Below are 21655 nucleotides of genomic sequence, written 5' to 3' on the forward strand. Positions count from 1 at the left end.
CAGGGACCAGCAGATCAAGGAAGTGTCAAGGCCAAGCTGGGCTCTGCAGGGTCTATAGGAGCTCCACTGCCTCCCAGAGCCTCACTCTCCCAAACCGTCCACTTAACAAGGGACAAACTTGGATGTAAGAGGTGCTGCAAAGGCAGAATCCACCTGACCTTCCACCTGAAACTGGAGGACTCTGGGTCATAGTACCTGTGAGATTCTGCCTATCAGAAACTGAGTCGTTCAGCAGAAGAGCCCTGGAATTTTTGGCATTTGGAGTCTGAAGTCCAGGCTAGCTGGGGAGGAGGCAGTGTCCTGAAGGAGGTGGACACGCTGGGCTGTGGCTCTGGAGACTTGACGGGGAGGCCTCACTGCAGACCTGGGTGTGGAGTAAAGAGAGGCTGTATCAAAGTGTGACCCATGGGAGTGGATGACCCTCCAGGGAGAAATTAAAACGGGAAGGGGAAAAGAGGATCACGGCCAGAGGCTTGGGAGGAGGAAGGGGAACCCAAAGAGAAGTGGTCAGAGATGGTGCAGGAAGGAGGAAATTAGCCCAGCCGAAGAAGAGGCCTGACACGCAGAGGTGTGGGTCCCACCGGCCGCCCTTGGGGCTGCTTGGAAGCCCAGGGCTCTGAGAGCCGCGCACGCACCGCAAGACACTAGGCGGCGCTGTGGCCCATTCTAACAGCCACTCCTTTTCGTGTCGGGGTTTTCTTCTTTTTAAAGAGAAATTAATGTGTGCTGCCCTCCCCCCCCACCCCCCCCCATTTCCTGTTTAACAGATGAGAAGCTCAGAGAGGGACTGTGGTTCTCCCCAAAGCATACAGGGGTGTCATGGCCGAGGTAGGGCCACCTTGCCCACCAGGCCCAGTCCTCCAGCACCACCCGCTTTTTAGTCTTGCCAACAGTGAAATCACCTTCCTTGGTTTTCCCATCCTTTCTGTTTCCGGTTCCCCATCGGCCCCACCCCCATTCTTCGTCCACCTGCAGCCACAGAGATGCGTTTCAGTATAAACTGAATCAAGTGGCTCTCCCAGTAACACCCTGTGGTGGCTCCAGATTGCTTTTTACGCCGACATTCAGCTTGGCCTGGCCCGCAGGGCTTCATGCCTCTAGACGCTTCACCCTGAGCCTATGCATACTTGCCTTTTGGGTTTGCTCTGATAAAGCGGGTCCTGCTGTGTCACCTCCACCAATCTCTTCGCTCTGCTTCCCCACTCCTCCTCTCTCCTCTAACTACCCCCTTGGTCTCAGGCTGACTTTCCTGGCTCTACAGTGCCCTCCCCTGTGCTCTAATGCCTGCGTTGTCATGTTCATGTCTTTAATGTTTTTTCCCCTCTGGACTGAACTCCAGGGCACTAGGACAGGGTCCATTTTGTCTGCAGCCTGTCCATCAGGGTCCAGCCGTGGCTCTAGGAAGGCTATCGCACTAAGGATGACCATGCTGGCAGAGCAGGTGAGGAGCTAGCACCAGGTGTCACGGGACAGGATCTTTGGGGCAGGTCCACTGAGTACTAACGTATAGCCAAGAGCATCTGTCTGGAACCGTGGGCAGACCATCAGCTGTTCTCAGCGTTTGAACCAATGGTGTTCCATACAGAACGGTCAGCCAGAGCCACAGAATCGAGCCGGCAGAAGGGGCCCCCACGGTTGGTCTCACTTTTGTATCCTAGGAGCTGGTATATTTTACTGTTTTTAAAAATAGAACAATCAGGGTTTCAGTTCCAAGTTCTGGAGAACGTGGGGCTGCATCTGGAGCAGGTAGGAATCAGCACGGCCTTTGTTCTCACCTGGTCAGACCTCTCCCAGAGATGAGGCCAACAGACCCTTGAGCCAGACAATGACTAATGTGGAGGCACCCACAAAGCGGATGGTGGACCAGCGCCCCACCATGCTGTCGCTGCGGACATTACCAACTTTGGGCTGTTGGCCAATAGGACAAACATGTCAAAATATTTCCCTCTCCTTTCTCTCTTACAACAAAGCTGTAGCAGTGGGTGTTAATAGACGTTTTGGATTTCCCCAGTGCATAGGCCAGCTGCAGGGCTACTGAAACCCAAGTTTGTTATGCAAAGGAGGTCATACACAGAGACTTCAAAAAGCCTGAAGAAATGAAAAATAAGCTTTTCTTCTTTCTACTTCATATCTCAATGCTAAATGATATTTAAAATCCTGTTAACTTTTTTCAGGAGTATTCAAAATTGGACAATAGAAATTAGATAGTCCTTTGTTTCTGCTGGAAGTTTGGACACAAGGCTGTGGTTTTTAAATCTGCCTCCTAGCTCCAGGTCAGAATCTCCTCAGTTGTCAGCCTAATTTTGCAAACTTCCTAAAGAGGAAGGATTCTTTCTAGTTGGAGAGAAGCGAAATCAATGTTTAGTACAGGATGTGAACAGGGGGTGGGGTGGGCAGAGAAAAGAGAGAGGGGAAGAAAATCAGGACTGGCTCTCTATAGAGAAAGGTTTGGGGAAAATTCTGGAGCAACTTTGAAGTAGCTTCAGGCTGAGATGTAAGTGGTCAGCAGAACCCCTTCTGAAAGTTACTCCAACTGTCTTGGCATAAATACTTGAAAAAAACACAAAATAGGTCACTAGGAATAAATCTATAAAGCAATGAGTATGGTGATTATACTATTTAAAGTCAAAACCAGGATACTTGACAAGCTAATTGGACAGTATAATTGGAACTGAGACTGCCCACCCCTTCCAGATGAGAGGTGCCAGGCTGGCATGCATGAACACTAAATGCTCAGCCGTGAAGCAAGAGGTCGACCAGATGTTTCCTGATTCCTGGTCCTGTTTCCGGATCATGAGTGGTGGTGATGTTGGGAGAACAGGAGAGGTTAGTAAGAGAACAGAGGGTCTGTCCCTCTGACTTCTCCTCAGCTCACCCTCCAGGATCACAGTACACACCGTGTTCTTAAATTTAGGTCAATTTAGAGCAAAGTGACCTAGATGAGCCACAGACGAGACAGAGGGGGAAAGGCCACTGCTGGGACATTCCACTCAACTTTTAACTTTCGGACAAGACTTTTGGTTTACACTGGAATCTATAGTTTTGCCTGTTTGGAGCGTGTGTGTGTGTGTACGTATATTTTTTTTGAGTCTTCCTGTTCATACTAAATATCACACTGGAAGAGGAAGCAACTCTAGAACAAAACCTCATAGTCAGAAAGTATTTTGTCCACCATTTATTTTATTATTTATTTATTTGTTGGCCACACTGTGTGACCTGTGGGATCTTAGTTCCCCCACGAGGGATTGAACCTGCGCCCTCAGGAGTGAAAGCGCGGAGTCCAACCACTGGACCGCCAGGGAATTCCGTCATTGTCTTTAATGTCATTTTTCTTGAAACTGATTTTCTTCGATAAATCAAAAGAATATAAGCCAGGTAACAGAGAACAGAGTGGAAGTACATTGCTCCTTTAGAAGTTACAAGTTTTTAGTATACAAACAGTTATTGCTGTTATGACATATCTCCTGAATAGTTTCTTACTGTACATTTTCTGAAAGTTCACTTTGTTAATATTTCCAGCTACACAAAGGCTGTAATGGCTACATCTGCCCAATCTTGGATGGCTGCCTGACACCAGAGCAAAACTTGACATCTCACGTCGGCCAGACAGAAGGAAACTTATAAACCTGTCATTCTTTGGACATGTCTTATTGACACAGCTCATTGGAAAAATCTGCTTTTAAAAAAGTCATAACTAAATTTCACAGCATGTAATTTATTCTCATTTCACCACGGCCCCACTGAGTGGCTACTTTTCCTGTCTGCAGAATGGGTTGGAATTTAATACTGGGAACTAGTCAAATTGAATCATTTGGGTAATGAAAGTCCAACTACGAAGACTGCAGTTTCCTTTTGGGGAGCACTACTTTCTTGTCAAAATTTTTTTTTTTTTTGCGGTACGCGGGCCTCTCACTGCTGTGGCCTCTCCCGTTGCGGAGCACAGGCTCTGGACGCGCAGGCTCAGCGGCCATGGCTCACGGGCCCAGCCGCTCCGCGGCATGTGGGAGCCTCCCGGACCGGGGCACGAACCCGTGTCCCCTGCATCGGCAGGCGGACTCTCAACCACTGCACCACCAGGGAAGCCCTCTTGTCAAAATTTGAATGTGCATATGAATGAATGGTTCTCTTCAATTTACTTCAGTTTTATGTTGTGTCGGTTGTAGGTAAATACAGATAAACACCTTGTTCTGTGAACACAAAAACAGGCTAAAATGGCATTGGGATGTAGGAAAGAAGAGAAAAAGACAAGTTTGGGCCAGGGTGCCTGGCCCTCCAGGGAAGGGCAGGGGGTGCGCTATGTACTGGGTCTTTTCCCCTGTTGTCTGCACTTTAGTCTGAGAGCTGAGGGTGTGGTCATCTGGGCGGCCTTCAGGGAGGGTCAGCGTCTGGGAAGACGGTGTCAGTCCCACGGGCAGCAACACAGAGTCCTTCGTTTGAGGGAAGCATTTTGTCACCATGTGCGTGAACGGAAGTCAGGCCCAGCGTTGCACAGTTCCTGCTTGCTACACAAGCATTCTAAAAGCTCACTTCATTCTAAGGGGAATTCTGCTAAATCACAGAACTAGTCATTTCCTTCTTTCTTAATGCGCTTGACTGAAGTGCACCAAAGAAAGGAAGAAAAAATAACCCACACTTGGATGCTGTAAACCTGCCAAGGAGAATAGATCCCATTTCAAAATCTTCCTATGATGCTGGTCTAAAAGTTTCTCCTGAGACAGAAATAAGGCAAACGTAACAATCCCTTTGAAATCAAGTCCAAAAGCACTGGAGTTAGAATGTAGTTAAAATAAAGAGGTCCTTGGTTTCAGAAATCTTTAATACCCTGGGGAGACTAGGGTGTGACTACTTCTTGTTCTCGTTTACAATCAGCCCATGTCTGCAAACCAGATTGACCGTTGCCGGTCAAGAGGTCATAGTTCAACAGAAACAGTCCAAAAAGTGGGCTTGACAACTTATTTTAACTAATGGGTCCACAGATGATGAGACCCGCCCCCACCCCCAAATCTGTGAGAATAGACATCACCAATGCCTTATTAGTACATTGTTGGGAAATTTAAAAAAAAAACACCACCACCACCGTGACACAAAAGTATCAGTGAAGAAGACAAGGTAATACCTAGAGGAATGAAGTTGTTCAGAAGATCCCAATTTATCTTTGCCTAGAAACGTGGCACACGTCATCAGGAGATTCTCATCCTGGTCCCAAAAACATTTTTCTACGGCCAGCCTAGGTTTCTGGAGAGAATAAGCTCTCTGTAGGAAAAAACAGAAAACTAAAACTCACTGAAATTTTCTGTGGCTCAAAGTTCTAGTGAGAAGTATGTTAAAGTACAGACCATGTGTAAGTCATCCTAAGTTGCCTCAAAACCGATGATTACATCCACGTAAGAGCATGTGTGCCTACAAGGCTGCACAAAGTTGAAAGTGTGATGGAGGAAACTCAGTTACTGGAGACCAACCTTGTGACACCCTGGGGCACCTGGAGGTCTGTTCCCAGAAAAGCAGGCGGAGACACAACCCTGAAGCAAAGAAGCAACTTCTAATGAAAACTGCCGAAGTGCTTAAAGTTCTCAAAGATGGTCTCTGGTCAACTCTGATTGGTGGACACCATGAAAGGTCATTGAAAAAAAGATGCCTTTTTATTCACTTAGGGCACTTACTGCCTGCCAGTAATTGAACGTTGAGAGGCACAGGCAAAACAATGTAAAAATGAAAAAACAAAGACACACAGAGTAGGAGGGGAGGGATGAGGCCAGGTCTGGTATCTGTTGAAAGCTGAGGAAGTGCTGGACGGGCTACTTCCCAGCAGCTGTGCAAGGCAGGGGAAACGAGACCACGAGACCACGCGCACCCGTGAAGGGATGCACCGGGAAAGCTTTCCAACTGTTGGACCCTGGCTGTTTCTTGTCTTTTCTAATAAGCATTTGGGCTTCTCTAAGTAGCCCCTGAGGAACGAGGGGGTGGAGGTGTGTGGTGCAGGCCTGGCCTCACCTGAAACACAGGACAGCTGCAGACCGTTTTCCTGAGTCTCAATATTCAGAGCTAAGTCTCACCGTTTAACAGATAGGAATTTTCTTTCTTTTTTTTTTTTTTTTTTTGCGGTACGCAGGCCTCTCACTGTTGTGGCCTCTCCCGTTGCGGAGCACAGGCTCCGGACGCGCAGGCTCAGCGGCCATGGCTCACGGGCCCAGCCGCTCCACGGCACGTGGGATCCTCCCGGACCGGGGCACGAACCCGTGTCCCCCGCATCGGCAGGCGGACTCTCAACCACTGCGCCACCAGGGAAGCCCCAGATAGGAATTTTAAAGCATTTTTTCCTAAACAGTGTCTTACAGAGTAGAATCCAGAAAATTTTAAGAAAAGACATAAAACCAGAGAAATCCTATTTTGCTACGCAGGCTGCTCTGAGCTTGACCCCAGAACCCTGGAGATCCAAGGGACTCACTCAGAGCTATGACCTGGCTCCTTGCCCCGCATATGCCGAGGAGCCGGCAGATGCGGGAGCCATCGGCCTGGCCTGGGAGTCAAGAGCTGCACCGGGGGCTGTGGGAGAAATAGAATTGGGGGAGGGGCGGCAGTAGCAGCCAGCGGAGGAGACCCCTTCATCCCCCAGCCCTCCTCACAGGCATCTGCAGTGAGGTCCTGACTAGCAGTGGCATCCAAGAAGGACATTTTAGCTAGACTTAAAAACTTATTTTCTGGGGGGGGGGAAAAAAAAAGCACTCAAATTAACTAGACTGTAAAGAGTTCCTCAAAAGCTTTTATTCTTTTTTTTTTTTTTTTTTTGACCAGCACACTGCCTGGTACACACTGCCAAGGAGGCATTCAAAAAAAAAAAAACGTTTTTTCTTAAACAGGCAATTTATAACACTGGGAAGAGTTCATTTCAGTGTTTCAGAAAACATGATTATTCCTGGAAAGAGTTTATTCCTCTACAACTCTGGAGAACAGAGGTTTTGTCCTAATTTTTATAAGCCACCTCAGACAGACAGTGGAATAATCTGGATTAACATTTAAGTGTTTGGAAGGCAGTTAAAAACTCTCAAGAAATCCAAGAGTTGTCCGCCTGGGGCAGCGTTGCAGTACTCGGAGGACACAGAAAATGTCTCTGTGTCCCTCCTTGACCTGGGACCTGCAGGACAGCTCCCCTGCTTGATTCCTACAAGTCTTCCTGCAGAAGGCAGATCAACAGAGAGGGACGGTGAACTTCTCCGACCGGCCCAGGCCTCATGCAGCAGCATGGCCCAACCAGTCCCAGTGGTTTAGCTACCCAGCACGTCACCCTGGAAGTGCTTCCGACATCTGTCCCACCAAACAGACTAACAGAGAACCAGAGTCAGGCATTCAGGGCTGTCATCAAAGGAGTCGCCTCCCTTCTTCCACATAATGACCTGGGATTCTATGTGCAGTAGACATGAACAGAGTTTTTACAAATTAAATAACTTTCTTAAAATACAATAAAACATCATTACATACAATTCTCTTTGGAAAGTCTTTCCCATTCTCAAAATTAACTTACAAAATTTTGTGCAAAAACACTGGCTTCAAATAAATAGGGAAAAAAAGTGGGAAGAGCAGAACTTTTTGTATTGTTTTTGTTTTTTAAATTAAAAGTTAAAAAACACCAGCTGCACTTCAAAGTTCTTGCAGGACGCGTCAAGAAGGCTGTGAAAAACAGCCCTCCTGGTCAGAACTGCATTTTCAAGTGAGGTTTTCTGGGTTCAAAATTCACAATGGATGCCTCCGCTGAGATCCCTCACCACGCCCTCTCTGACCAGCTTCAGGAGGAACCCGGTCTCTGTGGTCACATTGTGCATGGTCTGAAAGTTCATGGCAGCCATACAGAGATTGTCAAAGTAGTGCAAAGGTGTTCTGGGTTGGCTGAGGTCATAGCCAAAGCCTGCCAAACTGACTTCATCGCACAGATGCGTGGCTAAGACAACGGCAATGACACCAATCGTGGGGACGTTCTGGAAAGGAGAAAAGACAAAAAAAAAAAAAAGGTCTTAGCACAAGTCACTGCTTTACAGGTAGGCTACATGCCATGCAAAATGATGAAAGTGGCACTGGGGGCTGCAATTTTATACATCACACAATTTCAAATATCACCCAATTCTAAAGTCTGACTTGCCATCCAGGTCAGGAATCTAGACTCTAAATCATGGTCTGTGATGTGAATTCTTTTAACGCACAAGCAAGAGGCAGCCTGGCAGGTCCTGCTGCACCAAGCTAAAAGGTGTTCTTTCTAAAACTTCCACCCACCGGTTCTGCACAGAATGACCATAATAGCAAGACTAACCCATTTCCTCTCTCATGCAACAAACCTCTACAAGGTCTGCTCTGGGACAAGTGGCCACAGCCCTTCTCCGGACATGGTTTGGGAACCCGTCCCGTCCTGGCTGGCTCCTGTACAGCCTCTGCCTGAGAACAGAGCGGGCTCAGCTCTCGTTGGTGAAGACTGTCTTCACCCCTTACTTGTGAAGACAGTCTTACTTCACCCCTACTTGCCCTTCTGGCAAATAACACCCCCAGGCCATTTTCACACGTCCTGCAGCTCAGCCAGTTTCTGCTGGCTCTCTGTTCAGGCAAGTACATTTTTCGCCTCAAATTACAGGCTTTCACATTTGTTTTTTCCAAAATGTACCCTTGCTGACTTTGGCCTAGAATGCCAGATGTCCAGAATTTTGGATTCTGACTGTATCACCACTCCCTCTTCACGTCCAACATCTTGCCACTTGTAAATCTGGAATTGGTTCTCGGGATCTCCCTCACAGACTTGGGTAAAGACAGCACACAGGGCGGCAGACAGGAATACGCAAAGCCCTGCAGTGCCTAAGCCCTCCTTGGAGACTGCTGCCCATCTAGTACTCGATATTCTCTTGTATCGTCTTTCATGTGCAAATATACCTCCTTGGTTCATCTCAGCCGAGCCTGTGACTTCCATAACCAGCTCTCCTTTTCTGTAAACTGGAACAACAGTGAACCTTTCACAGTTCAGAGATTAAGGTGGGAATAGCGAACATCCAGGGAACCCATCATTTGATAAAAACTGCTTCCTGCTCCCCAGTGTGTCCCGTCTACCTCTCAAAGCCAACCTCCCTTATTAAAAAGGAACTCAACAGTCATTTTACATGTTTGGAAATAAAAACCAAGGGAAATTGACCCTAAAGAAGCCAGCCTCCTGTTTGGGCTTAGGACTCTAAGGCAGTGTGTCCTGTCTTCTCCACCTGCGGCCAGCTCGGCACACAGCACCTTAGGAGTACCCATCAGTGTCTGTGGAGGAGTATATAGGGGTAAGGCATGGAGAGAAACTCAGAAACTATCAAAAGCTCCCCAGAGCACGTTATCTCCAGAACATGTCCCCCAAGGGCAGCCCTCACTGTCCAACAGGCTTCTCTGTCTGCTGGGAGGGCAGAGGCATGAGGGAGTTTCTGACGATGCAATTTTAGATCAGAAGCCATCTTCCAAGTTACTGTTTTTATCCAAAAGAAGAATACCATTTTGACAATGATAAAAAATAAGCAAATATTCAATTCAAATGATAAATTATAAAGTAGAATGTAAAAGACTCCTATAGACTCACTCTCCAGAGAAGGGCATTCTTCACAGTTTGGTCATTCTTTCCAAGCTTTTTCCTACGCAACTATATATACATTTTTAGTTTTTAAACAAAAACGGGATTAAATAAATGTTCTGTAACTTGATTTTCTTGCTTAATACATTGTGGAGGTGTTTTCATATCCATTAGTTTTTCTTCATCCTCGACAGTCACACGATATTGCATCGACTATACCATAACGTTTAAACAATTCTCTAATGATGAATGTTTAGGCTGTTTTTAGTCCTTTGCTATCAATGCTATGATGAACATCCTAGAATAGTCTTGCAGATTTTCTCTAATTTCCTTCTAATAAAATTTTTAGAGTCAAATTGCGGGGTCAAAGACTATTCATATATATATATATTTTTTGCAGCACGCGGGCCTCTCACTGTTGTGGCCTCTCCCGTTGCAGAGCACAGGCTCCGGACGCGCAGGCTCAGCGGCCATGGCTCACGGGCCCAGCCGCTCCGCGGCATGTGGGATCCTCCCGGACCGGGGCACGAACCCGTGTCCCCTGCATCGGCAGGCGGACTCTCAACCACTGCGCCACCAGGGAAGCCCAAGACTATTCATATTTTAAAGTGATATATGTATTGCCAAACCACCCTCCGGAAAAAGTGCCAACTTATAATTCTACCTACATTCCTGCCAAAGAAGGACATTATCAAGCTTTTAAATCTCTGCTAAGAAAACAGGCAAAAAATGTCACTGTGGCTCTAATTCGCTTTTACTTGATTACTGGTGAAGATGAACATTTTATCATGTATTCCTGGGCTGTACTAATTTCTTCTGTGAAATGTCTGTTCATATCCTTTCCTCATTTCTTTATTGGCTCATTTTTTTCTTTTTGATTTAATAAGATCTCTAAATGCTTTGAGAATATTTACTCTGTGATTTCTATGATAAATTTTCCCCCACTAACTTTGTTTCTGATACCCTTCGCCATTCAGCAATTTCGTATTTCACGTAATTAAATCTGTCCATTTTTTAAAGGTTATTTTTAAAATAAAATCGACCTGCAAACCAACAAATGAGCATCTGCCTGTGTTTAAAAAAAATACTATGGAATCTAATAAAGAAACGGGGCAGTTTAAAAGATACAGAAATCTAAGTGCACTTATAGTGAAACCTCTTTATAACTTAGTTTAAGAATCTTGCCAAAGTATGTTGTCTTTTTTATAAAAGTGTTTTGTTAAAAGTGATGCCAACAGGTTAAAAGTTGTAAGCCCACATTCCGGAGGAACCCATGTGCTCTGTGTGGGAGAGCCCAGCTAAAGCCAATCAGAGACCCGACAGTCACTGGCCGGGGGTAGGGCTGCTCTCCTATGAGAGGGAAAACACATCACGGGTTCTGGACACGTTCCTGCAATGGGCAGAAACTACATGGCCCTCCTGGGCTCCTCATGGATGGAGAGGCCAGAGCCCTGGAGGAAAACGGCAGACTGCGAAGGGAACAGCTTCCACTATGTGAACCATTTCACCCGAGCTGGGTGTTCAAGCCTAAAGTTGGAGCCAGAGTTGGATTTAGCTCTTACTGATCGCAGTGAAGAACTAGGTTTTTGTTTTTAAGAAGACTATTCAGGTATTTGTTTTCCTTAACAAGCACAGAATTCTTCCTTTAAAATTTACACAGTTGTGTTAAAGCATCTTTTTAATTAGAATTTGATTCAAAGGGCAAATAGAAGACCCTGCTCATCTGCCTATTGGATGAGGACCCCTGAGTCTAGCTCCATTTGCAAATTGCACCCTGGACCAGCCCCATTTCCTAGGAGGTATCTCAGGCCCCCAGTGTGGGTAGCAGTCCCCATGTTTCAAAATTCCTTGCTTTTCCTTAAATATAAATGTTTTGCTTAAACCATTTCCACTGCTTTTAAAAAAGTTTTATTTAAAGACACAGGTTTAGCTATTCAGATCATGAAGAAACAGGTAATAAAGGCATCTCTGCCCAGTAGCAACACAGGCTAATTGCAGGTAAAGAATCTACTGCAGTGAACAGCCTATAGCACCAAGGTTCTCAAAGCAGGCTGAAAAATAAAAATCACCCAGGGAACTCTGAAAATCCCAAGGTACAGACCACAACACAGACAGATTAAATCAGAACGTCTGATGGGGTGGAATCCAGGCATCAACTGAAAAGCACTGCTCTCACCTATAAAGTGATGATAAACGTCAGTTTTCACCCAAGTGGCCTGTAGAGTTAAAATGTAAAGAACTTTCTGACCACCGAAGTTCCTTTCAGTGTCCTGCAGCTAATTATATGGAGTTCTGGAGTAAGAATACCTTAAATAATATCTCAGTGACCGAAGTGCTAACGTGCTGACTGTCCTAGTCAGATGAGCCACCAGGAGTGGGGGGATTAATCAGTGGGGAGCCCTGAGGTGAAGATGTAGAGAGGGAAAAACACATGGAACATCTAATCAAGGACTAGGTTTCATCCCTGGAAGATGCTTCTGGGTATACAGCTGAGCCTAACTGAAAGCTGTATAGGTGCCTCCTTTCCAACACAGAGAAGAACAGTTAAGTTTCAGTAGCGACAAAAATACCTTATCTCGGCCCCAGAACCTTGACTGAGGCTCTGAGTATCGAAGGATGTCAAAGGCAGTCTCTTTGATAATAACCGGATTCAAAATCCTGAACTGTTTTGGCTGGAGTGGGATTTTTTCCGCCACCTGCTTCCAAAAGAAGAGTCGCACCCAAAACGGCTAAGGAAAGAAAGCAAGCGATCGTTAGGGGGATTTAATCAAGTGATCTTATCAGTGGAGCGGGCAGAGCGCATCCCCTGCTAATGTGGCCAGAACCGTGGGTGTGGCCCCTTGTGGGTTTGTAGGCTGCATTCTGTGGCCAAGTCACAGATCTATGCAAATCCAGTACCTCAACTCAGGCAAGCAACTCTAAGGATCTGATCTATGAAGGTGGCACTGGACAAGGAAAGGAACTGCAGAAGCAGCTCTTATTGATTTGGGGAAGAAATTCTTCAGGTAATGACCTGAGAGAGTCAGCCTTTTTAGGATCCAAAGCCACCATTTTCCCCAGGGAAAACCAAGCAAACAGATCCAATTCGAGGGTATGAAGTGTTCTGGGTGCCCCGCCTGTGCTCAGGTCCCCACCACGCACCCCCTTCTCCACTTACTCCACTTCCTAGTCCTGTGATGTCTCTTGGTAACTGACTGTAAGTCATTTCGTATGTGCTTCATCTTTCAACTAGAACAACTACCCAAGAGAAAATCCAGAGGACCACAGTAACCTGTACGGAATCGAGCTTTGGAGATACAAATTCTCCAGCACGTGAAGCTTCTGTGAAAAGTCTGATATGTCCTGTTAACTTTACAGTCAGCTGGTTTGCGCAAGTGCATATAAACGCACACACACTGCTTAACAGCTGACCTCTGGAATTCATTTCAACATAATGTGGGGGGCTGGGGGACTATAAAGTAAGGTGATAGATTATTGTAAAGACAAAGAAAAGGAATATGACCAAGTTGGGGCCATCTCCTCCACATCTGCCCCTCTGGAACGCCGTGAATTGACTCCAGCGAGAACACCACCAGGGGCTTCCCCGGTGGTGCACTGCATAAGACGCCGCGCTCCCCATGCAGGGGGCCCGGGTTCAATCCCTGGTCAGGGAACTAGATCCCACAGGCGTGCCGCAACTAAGGAGCCCGCAACTAAGGAGCCCGCCTGCCACAACTAACACCCAGCGTGGCCAAATAAATAAACGTTAAAAAAAGACCACCACCAAAGCATTTTTGGAGAATCTCTTTGAAAATACTCTTCGGAGAATTTATGTATATTCTTCTGAATTGCCTCAATAATGGTTTATATTCATGCACATAAAACTAATTTCTGAAAATAGTCAGAAGCCATGTAAATTCATGTCTGGTGAATGAGGTGGGTGGCCAACCTCAATGATAGCCATTTTGGTCCCAAGCTTGTTATTTCCACTAAGTAATGATCCCAGTTTCCACATGTGACTCAGTCAAGTTCTGAAAGCAATTTCCAGGGGAAGTTCTGAGGGGCTTCTACAAAGGGAGTGTTTATTTGAAAGCATGTGTGTTAGTTTAAAAATAAAAACCTGTTAATTCCAATCAGAGGCCCCTTCGCTTTTTACGGAGGCATATCTGATGGCTGAATTTCTAGTGCTTACCAGGGTTTCATTTTTGACCATCGCCTGAAGCCAGTTGAAGTCAACACTCTTAAATAAAACAGCAACAAACAAGTCATTGGAATAATATTCAAGGTCAGACAGTGGTGCACCCTCCGGATAAGTCATCCTTATAGTAGTTTTATTTCCAACATGCTCTGAATATCCTTCAACCGGTGCACTGTTTAACCTATTTAAGTAAAAAGGACAAAGATAAACTGACATTAACCACTTTAACACATGCCAAATTCCTGCAGCGTGTTTTCCACATTTTTTTAGGACTGGGAACGAGGGTGTGGTTGGGGGGTAGGGCACCCCTCCCAGCAGCCCTGTCATCCCTCAGCTCTGCCCTTTCCAGGTGCTTGATGAACGCAGTCTTCAGTCTGCAAGAGACTCCCGTATCCAATTTCTGAATGACAAGCAATTCCATCTAGTCCTGCCACTTTAAGCCAACCCAAACACATTACACTCTGGGCACTAGTAATGTTTCCTTGAAAGCTTCCCATTGTGCTTAGATATTAGTGGTTCTTGCCAGAATTTCAAAAAGGGAATCAAAAAAGAAAACCTAAAAACCGGGTAAAGGCAGACACAAACCATAGTTATATATAGACAGGGTTGGGCCCGAGGAGGGCACTGGGTCCAAGTGCAACCTGGTCTTACATTAAAGCAGGAATTTGGGGCACTCAGAACTGTTAGATCAATGAAGGCTTTGCCGGGGTGGATGCTCTGGGGAAAATGCTAAGAATTCTTCCCAAAGCAGTACCACTCACACAGGTACACAGTTTTGAAATCTCAAAAAAAGTCTGTTTGGTTCTTTCCCTGTATTATCACACCTGTACAAACCTTTCTTTTCTATTCCACCGTCACTTCCTCTTCCAGATCTCAGATACCTAACTCCTGGATTATTAAAAGCTATTATTAGGGCTTCCCTGGTGGCGCAGTGGTTGAGGGTCCGCCTGCCGATGCAGGGGACACGGGTTAGTGCCCGGATCCCGGAGGATCCCACATGCCGCGGAGCGGCTGAGCCCGTGAGCCATGGCCGCTGAGCCTGCGCGTCCGGAGCCTGTGCTCCGCAATGGGAGAGGCCGCAGGAGTGAGAGGCCCGCGTACCGCAAAAAAAAAAAAAAAAAAAAAAAAAAGCTATTATTAGACATGACAACTAAATGCACAGCATGATCCTGGATGAGGTATTTTCTTTTTCTTTTCCTTTCTTTCTATTTTATTATTTATTTATTTTTGGCTGCATTTTTTTGGTCTTCGTTGCAGCACACAGGCTTTCTCTACTTGTGGCGAGCGGGGGTACTCTTCGTTGCGGTGCACGAGCTTCTCATTGCGCTGGCTTCTCTTGCTGTGGAGCAAGGGCTCTAGGTGAGCAGGTTTCAGTAGCTGTGGCATGTGGGCTCAGTAGTTGTGGCGCATGGGCTTAGTTGCTCTGTGGCATGTGGGATCTTCCTGGACCAGGGCTTGAACCCGTGTCCCCTGCCTTGGAGGTGGATTCTTAACCACTGTGCCACCAGGGAAGCCCTCTTTTCCTTTCTTTTTAAATAATGGACACGACTGGAATAACTGGTGAAGTCTGAATAAGGTCTGTGCTGCAACAGTGTTAATTCCCTAATTCTGAATATCGTCATGCGGTTCTATAAGAGAATGTCCTTGTTCTTAAGAAATGCACACTGAAGTATTTAGGGGTAAAGAAGGAGTTTGAGATTTGTAACTAACTCTTAAAGGGTTCAGAAAAGAATAATAGTATATAAAGAGAGAAAATTATAAAGCCAGTGTGATACAGCGTTATCAACTGAGGAGTCTGGGAAAAGGGTGAATGGGAGTTCTTTGTATTACTCTTGCAACTTTCCTGTTAAGTTCAGAATTGCTTTAAACCTAAAAGTTACCCCGGGGGGGAGAGGTAAATTGGGAGACTAGGATTGACATATACATACTACGATATATAAAACAGGTAACTAATAGGGACCGACTGTATAGCACAGGGAACTCTACTCAATACTCTGTAATGACCTATATGGGAAAAGAATCTAAAAAAGAGTGGATATATATATATATATATATATATATATATATATATATATATACACACACACACACACAGCTGATTCACTTTTCTGTACAGCAGAAACTATCACGGCATTGTAAATCAACTATACTCCAATAAAAATTAATTTTAAAAATAAATAAATAAAATAAAAGTTACCCCCCAAAAGTTTTTCAACTGATCTCCATCATAATCAGTCTAAGTCCCCTTCCTGGGTCCCCAGTGCTCCGTGTCCCCCAGTGCCTGTGCCTGAAGTCCATGCTGTCCAGTCTGGCCTCACCATCACTGGGCATTGAGCCACCTGCCCAGCCCCCTTTCCCTCTCCCAGGCCCTCGTTCCTCCTGCCAGGTAAGCTTCCCCATCCAGATCTCCTGGCCACCTCCTTCCTAAAGGGCTAAATGCCACCATTCTTCAAGGTCAGCTCAAGGCCGCCCTTCTCTTCCACTGCATCTCTCCTCTGGACCGGAGTGCGCACCCCAGTTTCTTACCTCTTCTCCTCCCGTATATCGGTCGTACACCATTAGAAGGGCATACGGGGTCCTGTCTGCCTCCCCCAGTGCTGCCTGTGCACAGCTGATCATTCAGCTGCTTACATAGAGTCAGGGTGAGGTTCTGGAAGCCTCAAAACCCTGCATTCGGAATGCTAGGCTCTGGCCTGGACTCTGTGCCCTGCAGTGTCTCTGTGTCCTCATGCCTGACACCGGCTAAGGGGACGGCTTCACTATGGAACAAGAACATCCAGGGCACGTGACAGCGTCGGGCACACAGGAAGCACCCAGAGAAAGGAAGCAGTCCCCTCCTCCTTCACCCCCCAAAGCCCCAACCCCACTCCCACACCCTCACTTCCCACCTTTCACCTGAAAACGTAGTTCTTGTTTCTTCTATCTCTTGGCCCTTACAAAAGTCTGGTTCTTTCCTACAAACATCTTACACCCTGTGTCCTTTCCTCCTTAGCTTCCTACACATTCTCCCAAAATAGCTGCTAACATGTACTGAGCATCTACCCCGATTCTGACACTGTTCCAAGTGCTTTACATCTAGATGTGAACTCGTTTTGTTTTCACAGTCACCCTGTAAGGTCTGTGCCATCACTGCCCCCATTTACAGATGAGGAAACGGAGGCACAGGACAGCAAGGAAACTTGCCCGAAGTCACAGCTACTGGGGATAAAGGCATTATGTGGATATAGCACCACTTTCAGGCTCAAAATATCTGAGATGGATCTTGTCATCCTCCCTCACTAGCCAGAGATTTTCCTCAACTTCTCCGTTTCTGACAGCGGTCCCACTAACGTCTCAGACCCCAGACTAGAAATCTTGGCGTCCCCTGACGTGACTGTCAAACTATCAGAAACTCCTGTAATGTAGGATGACTGCCTATTGCCTGTTATGTGGCTTTCAAACACCTCTGTGTGCTTTCTGGTCCCAACCGGTACCACCTTCCAGGGCTCACCTACCCCAAGCCCCGCTCCCAGAAGCCAGGCGTCCCACTGACTCAAGCTCCCCGCACTGCCTCCTCCTCTGGGCCCTGCCTAGCACAGCCTTCCACCTTTGCTGGCTTATCTGAATCTACCGATCCTTCCAACCTTCACCTCCTCTGAAAGGGTTTTTACCAAAATTAAGGTCAGTACTGCACAGTTTGGGGCGTCCAATCCTTTCATGTCTTTGTTTCCACTTCTCAAACAGCGAGTCCCCTGCAGGCAGGGACATGTAGGGCTGCCTGGGTCCCTCCTGTTTTTGGTGCTGCCCTGACCCACAGCAGAGAACTAAAGTCCAGAGGGGAGAGGATGGTCTGAAAGCCAACGTACCTTATCACAACATCGAACTGGTTCAGGGCCTGGCCCAGCTCTAGCCCGTGGAGGATTCCACCACTTCCAATGACCACACAACGCCTGCAGCTCTTGGCTTTCAAGTGTGCAGGAAAGTCATGCTCGGGCAAGAGTTCCAAGAGGCTCTGGACTTTCTCGGAGAACTTGCGGAATCCGAAAGGAGGGTCGTACTTGTACTCGGCCTCGCTCCCTGCGGGGGCCTTCGTCACGAAAGGTGGCAGGTCTGAGGTGTACCTGTGCCTGAAGAGCTGCACCATCGACCTCTTGGCGAACTGGGGCCGGCATTCCTTCTGCAGGACTTCCTGGGCATATTGCTGGGCTCTCTGGAATGACACACAGGCCTGAGCTTCAAAGGCTCTCAGGCATCATAAATATACTCTGACAGGTGACACTTTGTCCTGCGATGTTTGGTGTAGCTCCCTTGTGGATGACTGTCTTGTAACACAAAACGTCTGCTTTAGGGGGCTTCCCTGGTGGCTCAGTGGTTAAGAATCCACCTGCCGACGCAGGGGACACGGGTTCGAGCCCTGGTCCGGGAAGATCCCACATGCTGCAGGGCAACTAACCCCGTGCGCCACAACTACTGATCCTGTGCTCTAGGGTCCTTGATCCACAACTACTGAGCCCACGCGCCACAACTACTGAGCCCACACGGCACAACTACCGAAGCTCGCGCGCCTAGAGCCCGTGCTCTGCAACCAGAGGAGCCACTGCAATGAGAAGACCTCGCACTGCAATGAAGAGTAGCCCCCCTCTAGCCCGCGCGCAGCAACAAAGACCCAACGCAGCCCAAAGCAAATAAATAAAATAAATAAATTTTAAAAAACAACAACAAAAATCTGCTTTAAAGAGTTAATTTATGCTAGAAACTTGAGGGGGAAACATGGGAGAAGTACATGACAAGGAGACAAACTCAACAAGGGTATTTATTTCACGGCACAAGTAGAACAGGAAGGACCCCCACCTCCTACCCTCCCAGCCTAAGCTGTTCAAATAAATTCGGGGTGTTCAAATAAATTTTGAACAAGATTTGAACAAATCTGAACAAATTTTCAAATAAATTTTGAACAAGTAAATTTTGAAGAAATTTTGAGGTGTTTAAGCTGTTCAAATTTGAGGTGTTTAAGATTTCATGTTTCATAAAATCCTACATGGGAATTCCCTGGTGGTCCAGTGGTTAGGACTCTGTGCTTCCAATGCCGAAGGCCTGGGTTCGATCCCTGGTCGGGGAACTAAGATCCCACAAATCGCGTGGTGTGGCCACACACACACACAAATCCTTACATGCGCTACAACATGGATGAATCTTGAGGACATTATACTCAGTGAAATAAGCCAGCCGCAAAAAGACAAATACTGTAGGACTCCATTTATAGACGGTATCTAACACAGTCAAATTCGTAGAAATAGGAAGAACAGTAGTTACCAGGGGCTGAGGGGGAGGGGAAATGGGGAACTGCTGTTTAATGGGTAGAGTTTCAGTTCTGCAAGATGAAAATGTTCCAGAAATCTGTTTCACAACAACGTGAATATACTTAACAGGGCCAAACTATGCATTTAAAAATAATGAAGACGGTAAATTTTATGTGGGTTTCTTTTTTAAACACAATTAAAAAAAATGATTTCCGGGACTTTACTGGCGGTCCTGTGGTTAAGACTCTGAGCTCCCAATGCAGGGGGCATGAGTTTAACCCCTGGTCAAGGAACTAAGATCCCACATGCTGTGCAGCACAGCCAAAAGAGAAAAAGATTTCCTATTTCAGGTTCCTGTCTAGTTGGATGAGAAACAGGCTTATTTATCAGAGGGAGTAATGCGCTTCACACAGTCTGGAATGGGAACCAGGTGTAACCTGCCACGGTGTCCGGTCAACAAAGAAGTTGCCTTGGTTTTGTATACCATCTTCCCTGCACGTTAATATTTTGCAACAACAAGAAATGACTGTTGAAGGCCAAGTACACTAGCCCGGCTGAACACAGCAAGACGCGGAGAAACAAGGGGCAGACACCCACTTGCCCCCCAGTCTGCCCTGGGCTCAGTCTGGCCAAATGCTGCCTCGGGATCACCTGGCAGCATCACTGTGCTTTCTGTCCTCATCGCCACAGCAGTCTTGGCCCTACCGTATCCCTCCTCCCACCAAGCTGCGAGAGAGAGAGAGAGAGAGAGAGAGAGAGAGAGAGAGAGAGAGAGAGAGAGAGTGTGTGTGTGTGTGTGTGTGTGTGTGTGTGTGTTCCTCTATTTTATTTGCTGGGATATTTATTTTTAGGATTGAATATGTCTCTTGAACTGTGTCAGGACTATTATGAGGATTATTATTGCCATATACAGTTTTAAATGTTTGTCTCAACTATGTTTTTCCTCAAAGTCTTGTCTGATTTTTGTATAATAAAATTTTTGTAGAAATAATAATCTTACTGCAGGAGAACCCCACTCCCTTTTCTTTAAATTACAGCTTCAAAAAGTTCTTAGTACTGGGAAGAGCACGCCGTCTACATCTTAAGAGTCTGGCCCCATGTCTGAAGAAGGGAATGGATTTTCTTTGAGCCTCAGAAGATGCCGCAGACACGACATGAGGTCACTGTCTGAGGTCACCGGCACGACACCTAGGACACCTCGCAAGACAGTCCTGAGCGTCTTCGCTTTGTGGGTTGCAGGTGGCACACCCAGGAAGAGGGCTGAGCTGGCAGGCTCACGTCGCCTGATCACCTCCCAAACCCCTACAATCCCAGCCTCTGCCCACAGAGAGCAGGTGACAAACACCACCACTGATACCTCGCGAGTTAGCATCTTCGCGAGGAAGTCGGTCGTGACCCAGAACAGCCCTTGAGTGGAGGGCTCGCCCTGACCGGGCCTCCAGGTTGGTGACACTCTGCACCTACAGGCACTTAATGCCCAACTGGGGGGCAGGGCAAGCAGAGGAGCCACATGTACTATCCATACTTGTCTCTACACCCCGGGCCTGAGGGCTGTGAACAAGTTTTTAGAGAACAAAGGGTCTAATTCTTCACTATGGAAGGACATCCCAAGCATCTTGTTCTACATATCTCCTGGGATGGAAATGAACATCCGAGAAGCGCCAAGAGACAGAAGCTTAGTGGCTGACTCAGGACTGGAGAGAGGTGTGAGGTGATGGAGCCGGACACCGGAGCACGACTCTCTGGGGCGCCAAATGTTCTAGTCTCATTTGGAAGGAGTGACATTTCATTCCATTTCCATTCTGGCAAAGAGTTCCATCTCAGGCTTCAGACTTAATTTTCTAGACTGTGGAAAGAGCATCTTCTGATGGTGACCCCTCCCGTCCCTCCGCAGGTGCAGTCAATCAATCCCAGGGACAATGTTCTAAATGCCACTGGAAATGGCCAAAGCCACAGCGATTCCTTTTCTTCTCTTGTTTCAACTTGTTTAAACATGTAACACGCCCCAGAAGTGTCTCAGCCTCCCTCCTTCCTCTTTCAGGTTTCAAAGCTCAGGAGAAAAATGCCTTGGGAGGACAGCTCGCCTCGTGGAGCTGCGGTCATGATCGCAAGCATCTCGACCTTCCTCTTCTCCACTGCAGACAGTGCCAAGCCTGGGAGCCGGAGCAGGCTGGAGAGGAAGGACGCAGTGGGGTCCGGATGGCATCCGTCTCGGATGAGAACCACTGGGAACCAGAGGACTGGTGACCTCCCCAAAGATACAGGAACCCCTCTTCTCCCAAATCGAAGCTCTTGTGAGCTTCATTTCTTGAAAGGCTTCAAGGCTGAGCTTGCTGGCTGCCCACAACTGAGAATAAACAGACATCAGGCAGTTTCAGTTGTCACTGATGTGGCGATGTACCACGGAAAACCACAATGTGAGAATCCCCTGAAGGATGTTAAACCACAATGTGAGAATCCCCTGAAGGGTATTAAAAAACGAATTTTCCTCAGTAAAAATCTCCATTTTCATTTCTACCCCGTAATTTTTAGGACAACCCTTCTCAGAAATATAGGTAAGTGGCATAATTCTTAGTAAAAGGCAATGTGTTCTTTTATTTATTGATTTAAACCCAGGACAGGGCA

The 21655-nt window shown here is 46.8% G+C and overlaps 1 protein-coding gene across 2 annotated transcripts in view; it reads right to left on the reverse strand.

Moving 5' to 3' along the window:
* Positions 1-7721: 7721 nt before the first annotated feature.
* ST3GAL5 (ST3 beta-galactoside alpha-2,3-sialyltransferase 5) overlaps positions 7722-21655 on the reverse strand; it is a gene marked incomplete at both ends in the record, with an annotated part of 46244 nt that continues 32310 nt past the window's right edge. For both annotated transcript variants that reach the window (XM_082851503.1, XM_082851504.1), the window contains 4 exons: positions 7722-7970; positions 12145-12303; positions 13746-13932; positions 17597-17940. In XM_082851503.1, the coding sequence (XP_082707629.1) occupies positions 7722-7970; positions 12145-12303; positions 13746-13932; positions 17597-17940 (939 nt within the window). The remainder of the gene's footprint in view (positions 7971-12144; positions 12304-13745; positions 13933-17596; positions 17941-21655) is intronic.

Source organism: Leucopleurus acutus (assembly GCF_964270905.1).
Source record: "Leucopleurus acutus genome assembly, chromosome: 12".
In the NCBI taxonomy this organism is placed as follows: domain Eukaryota; kingdom Metazoa; phylum Chordata; class Mammalia; order Artiodactyla; family Delphinidae; genus Leucopleurus; species Leucopleurus acutus.